The following is a 12,500-nucleotide window of genomic DNA, read 5'->3' as shown; positions in this document are numbered from 1 at the left end:
TTCATGAGGATCACTGGAGGACAAACAACAACATTGCTGATGTGGTTGGTCTGTTGTATGGATCCATGCAGGCAATCGTAACGTCTGAATTGAACACGTGGCATATCTCTGCCAAGTTTGTCTCTCGCCTGCAGACCACTGAGCTGAAAGAATATCCAGCTGGTGTCTATCAAGATCTTCGTCAATGTGCTGCTGACAACCCATCCTTCACATCAAGGATCATCACCAGTGACAAGAATTGGGTCTACAGGTATGACCCTGAGATGAAACAGCAGCCAAAGAGCCCTTCATCTCCACAACAGAAGAAGGCATGACAGAGCAGCAGCTCAATCAAGAGCATGCTCATAGTTTTTTTTTGTTTTTTTTATGACATCTGCAGTATTGTGCATCTGCAGTATTGTGCATCGAGAATTCTCCAGAACCAGACTGTCAATTTTCTCTCCAGTCCTTTGGTTTCTGAGTTCATTCATCCTTTCGTGCTTGATAAAACAAAGCACCAGTCAAGTACAAGGGTTGATGGTATTCGATAATACTCTCCCCTCGAAACTGCTGGCTTTGTACCAGAATTAAAAACTATTTTAGAATAACAGTTATCAATGCAAACTTGTTAAAAGTTAAAAGAAAAACAATTTTTTTTCTTCTTATTTCTTCATGTCTCTAAATCAGTGAATTTAATGTAACGTAATGTTTGTTTTATATCAAACTAGGCTACACTTCATAAAAGTCTGTAAGTAGATGTATGTTTATCGTACTTAACCTCCCAACACAACCAGTTTTGAACAAGATGACATAACTGCGCATTTCTAAAAGATAATAATCATGTCTATTTTTGTTGAAGTTTTAAGTAATGAAAATTAGCGATAATCTTTCTTGTTCCTGTTCCTTTTAACACACCCATCTCTTTTACATTCGTTTTTCCTGTCTTTTAGTGAACAATTTACAGATAATATTTCTTAGTCGTTTATTTCAACAAATGGACATTTTAAATGTCTGTCATCTTAGAAATCGCACCAGAACTAAATTTATGACATCTGAGTCAATTCTGACATAATTTACGCAGGATAATTGCACATTTAGTTTCAGTAGTTTAGAGGAAATAAGTTGTCAGAGATTTATTTTTTCTTTCGTTTTGTGTGAACACGTTTGAGTAAAATGAAGGTCTCATCTCGTTACTAAATTATATGTTATGCTTGGTGAAAATAAAAATTAATATTCATTCATTCATACATACATACATACATACATACATACATACATAAACACACACACACACATATATATACACACATAGTCGTCTGAGTATCTATATTAAAGCATATGTGCTTGTATATTTATCAAGAGTGGGTATATTAATCAGAATATACAGTATTATAGATCCATTACGGCCGATCTTATCAATCAAACAGTTTTGCACTGGGTATAAAAACCATATGTTAGATAACAGCATGGATAAGTAATATTGCATGCTCTTCAGAGATGGCAGAAATATTGCAGGATTCCTGCTATCTCTGAAGACTGCACAATATTATTTAAATGTGCTGTTATCTAACATTTGGTTTTAACTCCCAGAACAAAACCAATTGATAACAACACAATTAAGTAATACTTAGCAGTTTGGCAAAAGAGACTGATAGAATAAGTACCAGGCTTAAAAAATAAAAAGTAATGGAGTCAGTTTGTTCGATTAAAATTCTTCAAGGCAGTGCCCCAGCATGGCCTCAGTCTAATGACTGAAACAAATAAAAGAATAAGAGAATAAGAGAATATAAAAGAATAAGAGAATGGGTCGGTGCACATGACCTTTGCAGGTCTTCCAAGATTAGCGAAACTGTTGCTGTTCATCTTCCATTTCAACTCTTGCAGACCAACACCAGCAGTAAAAACATAAGAGAAGCAGATTCCAGAGGAATAATATTCTGGGGAAGAAGGATTGGATGCGTGGGTATTTTCTTTAGTTGCTATGTCTGAAGGAAGGAAGGAAGGAGCAGTGCCCATACATTTCAGAGAATCTTTGAGACAATGGTCAGATTGTGGACGGGAAGGTACAACAGGGATGATGAGAGATGGTGAGATAAGTGAGTGTTACTTATATACAATTTCTGTTCAGTGACAATGATGACATAATACTTGTCATTGATGTTTTGGTCATCAATGTTTTTTTTTTTCCTTTTTTTAGATCCTGTCGAATTAAAACAGGTTACATCTAATTACGGAATTAGTTAAGTTCAAAGGTCATAGAATTACCAAATGTAATTAGTGTCAGAATTAGTAAAAAGGTCACCTATCATTAAGTCCAGTGGCTTACTTCAAAATGGCACACAACCATCTCTTCTCAAGGTATGTACTATTGTTGTATGACGTAAAAAACATTCAACCAATCAGTTTTCATTTATCTCGTATGTATTAGGTGCAGGTTTGGCTGTGTCATTAAGAAGCTCACTTTGCTACCATGTGGTTTTGGGTTCGGTTCCACTGCATGGCACCTTGGGCAATCGTCTTCTGTTATAGCTCCAGACTGACCAATGTCTTGCAAGAAACTGAGGAGGCCTGTTATGTATATAGATGCATGTGTGTGTGTGTGTGTGTGTGTGTGTGCGTGTGTATGTGTGTGTGTGTGTCTGTGTGTCATACCTACCCCCACTACTGCTTGATGCTCAGTGTTGGTTTGTTTATGTTCCTTGCAACCTAGGAGTTTAGCAAAAGAGACCAATAGAATATGTACAGGCTTAAAAAAAAACATAAATACTGCAGTCAATTTCTTCAAATAAAACCCTTCTGCCCTTGCTGAGTTCAGCCAGGGATGGTGGAGTGGGGTTGGAGAGAGACCTTTGGGTTCCATTCATATAACCAGTGCATGTCTGAGAGGTACTGCTCTCCCATTGATCCAGTAAAATGGTAAAAAAAGGTTTTTTTTTTAATATTCTTCCTGAGTCAAGGATTCATAAAGCTGGTTTCCTGGTTTCCATGGGGTATAAGTAACCAAGATTACCACATTCCCCTGAATGGCATGCTTGTCCATTGTAGGGGTCAAGGCCAGCGAGGGAACCAGCCAGTTACATCAACTCAACTTCAGTACTTAACTGGTTCTGCATTTTATCAATCTTAGAGGGATGAAAGATAAAGCAGACCATGGTAGGATTTGAACTCAGAACATACAGAGCTGGAAGAAGTGCTGCTAAACATTTTGTTTGATGGGCTAACGATTCTGCCAGATTGCCAGACTGTCTGAGAGTGAACAATTAAAATTTTGCCTGGCGGCATGGAGGTCATTACTCATTGCTGTGAAAATTAGAATACAGAATATGCATGCAATTAGGAGCAGGCATTCAATAATGCTTCTTTGTGGCATGATGCTGTTCCTAAAATAATATGCAATCGTCTATCAGAAGACCTTTGTCTGGGATAAATATGCTAAAAATACATTTATGTATTCCAATGTAAGGAATATCGGTGGTAAATTTCCATTGAAACCTCTGCCAAATCCAAATACAATAGACTAACTGCTTGCTGTAGGTATGTTCAATCAGAAATGACTTAGGGTTGTACAGCCACAACACCGACGGTAGCAACAACAAGAACAGCAACAGCAACAAGACCACCACCACCACAACTACTACTACTACCACCACCACCACCACCAACAGCAACAGCAACAACAACAACAGCAACAAGAACACCACCACCACCACCACCACCACAACTACCATCACCACCACAACCACTACTACCACCACCACCACCACAACTACCATCACCACCACAACCACTACTACCACCACCAACAACAAAAACAACAGCAACAAGAACACCACCACCACCACCACGACAACTACCATCACCACCACAACCACTACTACCACCACCACCACCAACAACAACAACAGCAGCAGCAGCAACAACCACAACAACACCTCAGAGATATCTGTCTGATACAGGAAACGAAAATTATGTACAGTTATGGAGGTCAAAAGCCAGACACTGTGAAAAATTTATCTAAAATCAGCGCAAAAGAGAACATCTTGGGTTGAAGCCTTAGTTTTCTTATATAATTGTTTTCACTTCCAAAATGTTTATCTAAGAATATAAATATTAGTCTTAGAACTTCCCAGGTATTTTATTTTATCGGAAAAAAACATTAAGTCAAAATTCACTTCAGGTTTGAACTTTGAAAAGCCTAGTACTTATTCTATCGGTCCCTTTTGCCAAACCACTAAGTTACGGGAGACGTAAACACACCAACATCGGTTGTCAAGCGATGGTGGGGGGACAAACAGAGACACACAAATACATACATACATACATACATATACAGGGTGTTCAAAAAGTCTCTCCACAGTATTTTATTGCAAAATAAATACATATATACACACACACACACATACATACATAAAGAGAGAGAAAGAGAGGGAAAGTAACAGATAAAACAGACAGTTTACCATATTCAGTGAAGTCGACAATTACTGATAAGTTCTCTATGGAAAGATAAAACAAAAAGGAAAAAAAAAAACCCCAAAAACAAAACTAGAAGCAAACAATGAAAGCCAAAACGAAAAAAAAAAAGTAAGATTTTAAACAATTCTGCTTTAGATATGATATCATTTTACATAAAGTCTGTTGTTGACACAATGTATTTCCTTCACCAAATATAAAACACTCCGCTATCAAACAAGTTAGGGGGTGGGGTAGAATTTGTCACAGCTGCAATCTAGAAATTTTTAAATAGCAAAAAAAACGAGTTTGAACTAAGTAAAATGTGCTAATTGTATATAAAGAAAGACAAACAAATGATTTCTGGGAGTAATTAAACAAAATTATGAAAATAGGAGTGGCTGTGTGGTAAGTAGCTTGCTTACCAACCACATGGTTCTGGGTTCAGTCCCACTGCGTGGCACCTTGGGCAAGTGTCTTCTACTATAGCCATGGGTCGACCAAAGCCCTGTGAGTGGATTTGGTAGACGGAAACTGAAAGAAGCCCATCGTATATATGTATATAAATGTATGTGTGTTTGTGTGTCTGTGTTTGTCCCCCCACCATCGCTTGACAACCGATGCTGGTGTGTTTACGTCCCCGTAACTTAGCAGTTTGGCAAAAAGAGACCAATATAATAAGTACTAGGCTTACAAAGAATAAGTCCTGGGGTCGATTTTCTCAACTAAGGCAGTGCTCCAGCATGGCCGCAGTCAAATGACTGAAACAAGTAAAAGAGTAAGAGAGAGAGAGAGTATAGTTTGAGTGGTATTTTAAAAACCAGTATTTTTGTTGTTGTTGTTTAGCCACAGGTCAGACCTGATTGAGCAGATTTGCAATCAAAGGAATTCTAGTTATGAACATCCTGTTTAATAATTACCAGCAGTGTTACCACTGCCGCCAATGTCACGCGTGGGGGTTGGTTTAATTGACTAACCCCCCTCTCCTAAAATTGCTGGGTTTGTACCAAAATTTGAAACCATTATTATCATCATAACTAAGGCGGCAAGCTAGCAGAAACAGAAACGTTAGCATGTTAGCAGGATGGTGAACTGATAGAATTGTTGACATTTCAGACAGAATGCTTAATGGCATTACATTCTGAGTTCAAATCCTGCTGAGGTCGACTCTGCCTTTCATTCATTTAAGATCAATAAAATAAAGTACCAGTCAAGTACTGGAGTTAATGTAATTGATTTGTCCCTTCTCAAAAATTGCTGGTGTTGAACCCTGCAATGGAAGGGCATCCAATTTAGGGGTAATGTTGTGACCTTGGTCACTTACATGTCATAGAAACTGGGCAATTGACCTTATGCGTCTGAGGGCTCAAGAAAAGGAAAATATTGAGTAGATAATAGACCTATTGACTACCAGGCAAACATCTTCACTATCAGATCAATAGATCAATATCTCGACGAACAGACAACAACATCTTGACTTTATTTTGGATGTTTTTCAAGAATGCATGCAAGTTTGATTGGTGCATAATTCAGAAGACAACTCTACACTGAAGTGTACTTTACCATTATAAATGCTCAGCAGCTGTTCTGAACTGAAGTAACTTGTGGCTTTAATACAGAAAGAAATGTAACCTTCATAATAAAATTGCTCTTGTTATTGTTATTCGACTCCAAGTGAGCTCTGAATAATCAACCCAATAAGAAAACGTATACCACCTATGACCATCCCATTTTATTTTCAGATATATTGTGTCTTTTGAATTTTGACTTCATTGTTACTCACAATTTGAACAGAAGGTGTAAAGACTATGAACAAACCCCAACTCATGAGTGGCCCCTAAGTGCTATTTTGATCTTATATAAGTAACACACACAGCTGGTGGGAAACACAGAGTCCATTTTTATCACCAGATTAAAAAAAATCACACATGTAAACACACCTTATAAGCATACTTCCTTCAGATAAAATTTTAAGTGCACTTCATATTTTGGGCGCATAATCAGTAGTTTTAACTATGGGTGTATATTCAAGTGTAACACTTGTGTGTATTTGTGTGTGTGTGTGTGTGTGTGCGGAGATAAAAATCTGTGCAATAATATTTGTTGCCGATAATAAAAATAAATAAATAAATAAATAAAACAAACAGCAAGCAACCATCCATTTAAAACAAAGATAAATATCTTCAACATTTTAATCAGGTGGAATAAAGTAAAGATAATCAACCTTTGGCTTTCTTTTTCTTTTTCTTTGTCTTTACAATGATGACATCAAAACATTAAGCTATACATATGCATACATATATTTCTCTGCAGATTGTCAAAATGATGTGGATGCCTCTGATAAGAACCCAATAAGGTTAAAAAATCAATTAAGGTTGTTCATCGTTTTTTCAGTCTGGGGAGAAATGGCTAAAATTTGCCCTGTTTATAATTATACCATATGTTACATATATATACATACATACACACACACACACACATATATATATACATATATATATACATGCATATACACACACACATGTAGATATACTTATGTACATATATACATATATACACACACACACACATATATATACACACATACATACGCACACACACACACATACAAAAATAGGACTTTTAATTTAGATCAGTGGTTCCTGAAGTGAGTGGTATTACCTCCCCCCCCTTTGGGGGCAGTGGAAAGTTCCGAGGGGGCGCTTAAGAAAAGTGGGGCGATAATGGGGGTAGCGATTCATGTAAAAACAACAAAATAATGGGTTCATTAGGTTAAGTTTTATTTGTGAAATACAGTTGCTTTGAATTTGCTTGTGATGGTTAGTTGGGGTGAGGGTGCTAAGAATGAAGCCTGGGTTCCTGTTTCAGTCCTCCTGAATGACACCTTGGGCAAGTGTTTTCTACTATAATCTTGGGCCGACCAAAGCCTTGTGAATGGGTTTAGTAGACGGAAACTGAAAGAAGCCCGTCATTTGTGTGTGTATGTTTCCTTATGTTTGTCCCCTCCCCACTGCTTGATAACCAATGTTGGTGTGCTTATGTCCCTAGTAACATAGCAGTTCAGCATAAGAGACCGATAGAAGAAGTACCCGGCTTTAAAAAATAAGTACTGGAGTCGATTCCTCCAACTAAAATTATTCGGCGGTGCCTTAACATGGCCGCTATCCAATGACTTAAACAAGTCAATGATAAAAGATATAAAGATTATCTTAAGTTCCATGCAATGGACGATAGGTTGCTTTCCCTATAATTCCATTTCCCTTTTATTACATTCGTATATAAAGTCGAAACATTGAGAGTTACGAAAAGAAAATATGGTTTACCGTGCAATAGTTTCGCAATGGCCTTCTGTTCGGTTTGCTGTCCGCCATTATATGTATGTGAAACGAAAGATCATCATGTCTGATGAGAGATTCGCTGAGTGAGAGAGAGATTGTACGAGATGTAGAGGATAAATGATTTAAAGATGAACAGCGATAGCTATGATCGAACGAAGTAGCCTTCACTTGACAGAAATTACAGCCAAATGTACCTCAAATTAAACATTATCTTCAATAGGAAAGAATCTTTTGAATAAAAGACAGGATGGTCACAAATGGAATGCTTTTAAACGTATGTCAGTTCGCCCAGGACTTCTGGTAGTGGTGGGGGCACTAAACAACAACGTTTAAATTAGTTTTAACATTTAATGCAAGGGATATTAAAACGAAACTAGAAATAATTCGAGATGAAGTGTAAAAATGCAATCATTAGACAATGGCTAAACAAACGTTATTTTAAAATGTTTCCGATTTTCTGCGCCTTTTGAATAAGACACAGAAACAAAGCTCAGCGAACAATGGAACAGGAAATAGCAACTCATAAAGTGCATTCAAACTGTTCTGCACCTTTAATGAAATATCTCCATGATGACAGCTCCGTTTTATCAGCAATGTCTGCTGTCCTTTTAAAAATGTAGGTCAGAGAAACAGAAAGCTTCGCATATAAGTTACTTGTTAAGCATCTCCCGAACAGGAATGTCTCTGTGGCGCAATCGGTTAGCGCGTTCGGCTGTTAACCGAAAGGTTGGTGGTTCGAGTCCACCCAGGGACGTAGATCCTTTTTATATTTTTATTTCATTTAAAACCGCAAGGTTGGTGGTTCGAGCCCACCCAGGGACGTGGATCCTTTTTATAGTTTTATTTCATTTAAAACCGCAAGGTTGGTGGTTCGAGCCCACCCAGGGACGTGGATCATTTTTATATTTTTATTTCATTTCATTGTTTCGTTACTCTTCTTGGTTCGAGCCTATCCAATGACGTTAATCCCTTTCATATTTTATATGTCATTGTTTCTGTTCTTTTCTGCAGTTGCCAAACTTCATTATTTTTGCAGTCACGTCTATTTAAATTTTTTTTCTTTACATAGAAATTATTGTATTATTTGTTATAAACAAAATTTAAACGATAGGTTTTAATCCTGGTGAAACGCGAGTTCAGTTTCCATCTGCTCTCAGCTTTGATTTTCTGTCTTGCATCATTCGTCTTTAGATTTATACTGACTATCAATATATACATGTCCTATCACGATTCTTCAAGCATATCTGTTGTTGTTGTTGTTGTTGTTGGCACTCCGTCGCTTACGACGACGAGGGTTCCAGTTGATCCGATCAACGGAACAACCTGCTCAAGAAATTAACGTGCAAGTGGCTGAGCACTCCAAAGACACGTGTACTCTTAACGTAGTTCTCGGGGAGATTCAGCGTGACACAGAGTGTGGCATGGCTGACCCTTTGAAATACAGGTACAACAGAAACAGGAAGAAAGAGTGAGAGAAAGTTGTGGTGAAAGAGTACAGCAGGATTCGCCACCATTTTTTACAGCACCTAGGTTTCCCAAGCGGTCACCAACTAGGCTCGACTTTGCTCAACTTCGGTGATCGGACGAGAACCGGTGTTTTCAAAGTGAGATGGCCGTAAACTTAAACATATCGATATGTTCGAGATATATAGATCCCCAAAAGATACCACATGAATATTTCTTAAATGATCAGAAGGTAAGCATATAGTTTCTCATCATTCGTGTCCAATGGACATTCAACTCTCCTGGAACTAAATTTAAAGAATTTCATTAAGAAAGATTTTTTTTTACAAAGACTTATGTAATAACTATGTGGAACGTACTTTGGAATTCATTCCTTCCAATTATTGGTAACTTGTAAAGTAATTCACAAACTGGGTTCAGAATCGTTATCTTTCGTTAATTTCCCTCTAACTCCGTCAGTTTGTCGACATTTTTTTGTGTTATACAAAAAGGCTGTTGGCTTTACACATGGGTAAGTTAATTTGTTTATGTACGAGAAGTAGCACCAAATTTCCCTAAAATAATTTCATTGAAGAAAGTTCACAGAGGTTTATAGAAAAAATCTATGGCTGTACTGTCAAACGAACGTTGGAATTGAACCCTGAAATTATTGATGAACTGTAAACAATTCACAAACTGGGTACAGAATCAGGACCTTTTGTGTTTGGCTTACACTTATCAATTTCTTTAGATTTGTTCCAATCTATTTCAAATTTAGTATATTGACGTAGTTTTTGGAAGCTAATTGTTGAAAAGAAATCCATTGGTACCCAAACGCAACAAGTGGGAAGTACATGGGCCTCTGTGTGTGTGTTGGCACTCCGTCGCTTGTGACGACGACGAGGGTTCCAGTTGATCCGATCAACGGAACAGCTTGCTCGTGAAATTAACGTGCAAGTGGCTGAGCATTCCACAGACACGTGGATATTCAGCGTGACACAGTGTGACAAGGCTGACCCTTTGAATTACAGGCACAACAGAAGTGAGATAAAGTTGTGGTGAAAGAGTACAGCAGGGTTCACCACCATCCCCTGCCGGAGCCTCGTGGAGCTTTTAGGTGTTTTCGCCCAATAAACATTCACAACGCCCGGATACACACACACACACACACGTATCTATCTATCTATATATATATATATATATATATATATATATATATATTCTATATATATTCTATGGGGGGGGGGGAGATATCATATGCACACTCAAATATATATATACATGGACAGACAGATAGATAGGCACACAGACAAAATAGACATATCCCCCCCCCCGCCCTTCACAGAAGTCAAGTCAATTGAGATAATTTCATATTGTGAAGGTGACCTCTGAATTGAGGCATGTCACAAACATACCACCAGCAGAATGGTTCTGTTTTTTCTTCTTTTTTTTTGTTTTACTACCTGATAATAACAATAACTATTACATTGATAATAACAATGATGATGGTGATGATAATAATAATCCTGATGATGATGATGATGATGATGATGATGATGGTGGTGGTGGTGGTGGTGGTGGTGGTGGTGGTAACGGCAGGGTGGTGAGGACGACGATGATGGTGGGGGGAGTAGAACTGCTGCAACACACAGACATTAAAGAATCATACAAATACAGGTTCTTCACTTCGAAATTCCTCACTTCTTTCTAAACGTGTACCTTCCCACATGAGAAATAAAAACCAACACACACACACACACACACACATACACACACACACACATATGCATTGACATGCACACACAAGCAGACAAATCCTATGGCGGTGGCGGCGGTGGTGTTTATGTTCTCACCGAGTTTCTCTGCACTTTTTCGTTGGCATCAAGCTTTATTGCATCACACTGGTTGCTGTGCTGCTCCCACCCCATCACTCCCACACCCCTTCACCGGCAGCCCCGCCCTAGTAGTACCTCCCCCTCGACTACCCCCTGGTTACTGCCACCCTGTGAAGGGGGTGGTTGCGTTCTTTTTGCAACGCATTGCATTAAATGCATATCATACACTACGTCCTATTATATCTCACAACACCACCACCACCACCACCACCACCAATACCATTGCTGCTGTGGCTACCACTTCTGTGTTCGCCATTGTCACCATCACTGCCAACAACTCCATGGTAACCACCACCACCACCACCACCACCACTGCTGCTGCTGCTGTAGCTACCAACTCTGAGATAACAATCATTGCTATCTTGACTACCACCACCACCACCACCACCACCACCTCCACCACCACCATGTCCCAATATTTGTGTCTGTTATCGTCTGTGCATGTGTGCATGTTGATATCTATATATGTGATAGTGATGTGTGTGTGTGTGTATATATATATATATATATATATATATACACACATACACATACATATATATATATGTCCCATTTTTCTATTTTCATATATATCATCATCATCGTTTAACGTCCGCTTTCCATGCTAGTATGGGTTGGACGATTTGACTGAGGACTGGTGAAACCAGTAGGCTGCACGAGGCTCCAATCTGATCTGGCAGAGTTTCTACAGCTGGATGCCCTTCCTAACCAACACCACCATTACCATCACCACCACCACCAGCACCACGACAATGACAATGATGACGACGGCCACAGCCACCATCAACATCGTCATCATCATCATTGCATAGAAATAGGTGACAGCAGAATGGAGTGATTGAGGAAGCTGGTTGTTTGGTTTTTACAGAGGATGTTGTGAGAAATAAGGGTTGACGGTTGGAAGAGAGTAATGTCAGTGTTGAAGGGTGGGAGGCAGAAGTGGAGTGGTGGTGGTGGTGATGGTGATGGGGTGGTGATGATGATGGTGGTGGTGGAGGTGGTTGTGGTGGCTGTAATGAAGGTGGTGGTGGTGGTGATGGTGATGATGATGATGGTGGGGGTGATGATGATGATGATTGAGGTGGTGGTGGTGGTGGTGGTGATTATGATGATGATGGTGGTGGTGATTATGATGATGATGGTGGTAGTGGAGGTGGTTGTGATGGCTGTAGTGAAGGTGGTAGTGGTGGTGGTGGTACTACTGCTTCCATGAGTAATGGTAATGGTGGTGGTGAAGGTGGTGGTGGGTGTTGCTGCCTGTGGTGGTGGAGGTGAAAGTGCTGGTAGGGGTGGTAGTAGCCGAAGGGACATTGTAAGTAGTTGTAATTGAATCTAATTGTAAAATTTCAAATTTCTTTGCCATGACATTTGCTGTTTGTTTATCAGGAAAAGAGAA

At 38.9% G+C, this 12,500-nt stretch overlaps 1 protein-coding gene and 1 non-coding gene across 3 annotated transcripts in view; both read left to right on the top strand.

Annotated features, from left to right (window-relative positions):
- The window catches only part of LOC106874798 (uncharacterized), a 123,323-nt gene that overhangs the window by 54,010 nt on the left and 56,813 nt on the right, over nucleotides 1-12,500 (top strand). Inside the window, exon 1 of one of the 2 annotated variants that reach the window (XM_052973965.2) lies at nucleotides 4,435-4,560. The exons of the other annotated variant lie outside the window; for it this stretch is intronic. Within the exon in view, the coding sequence (XP_052829925.1) occupies nucleotides 4,535-4,560 (26 nt within the window). The 5' untranslated portion in view covers nucleotides 4,435-4,534. Of the gene's footprint in view, nucleotides 1-4,434; nucleotides 4,561-12,500 lie in introns of those variants that run through there. 2 annotated transcript variants of the gene reach the window in all.
- Trnan-guu (transfer RNA asparagine (anticodon GUU)) lies at nucleotides 8,447-8,520 on the top strand. Its single transcript has one exon. It is a non-coding gene; the product is annotated as a tRNA-Asn (tRNA).

This window comes from Octopus bimaculoides, chromosome 16 (genome assembly GCF_046866305.1).
Source record: "Octopus bimaculoides isolate indiv1 chromosome 16, ASM4686630v1, whole genome shotgun sequence".
Classification (NCBI taxonomy): Eukaryota; Metazoa; Mollusca; class Cephalopoda; order Octopoda; family Octopodidae; genus Octopus; species Octopus bimaculoides.
This window is presented reverse-complemented; position numbering and strand designations above follow the sequence as displayed.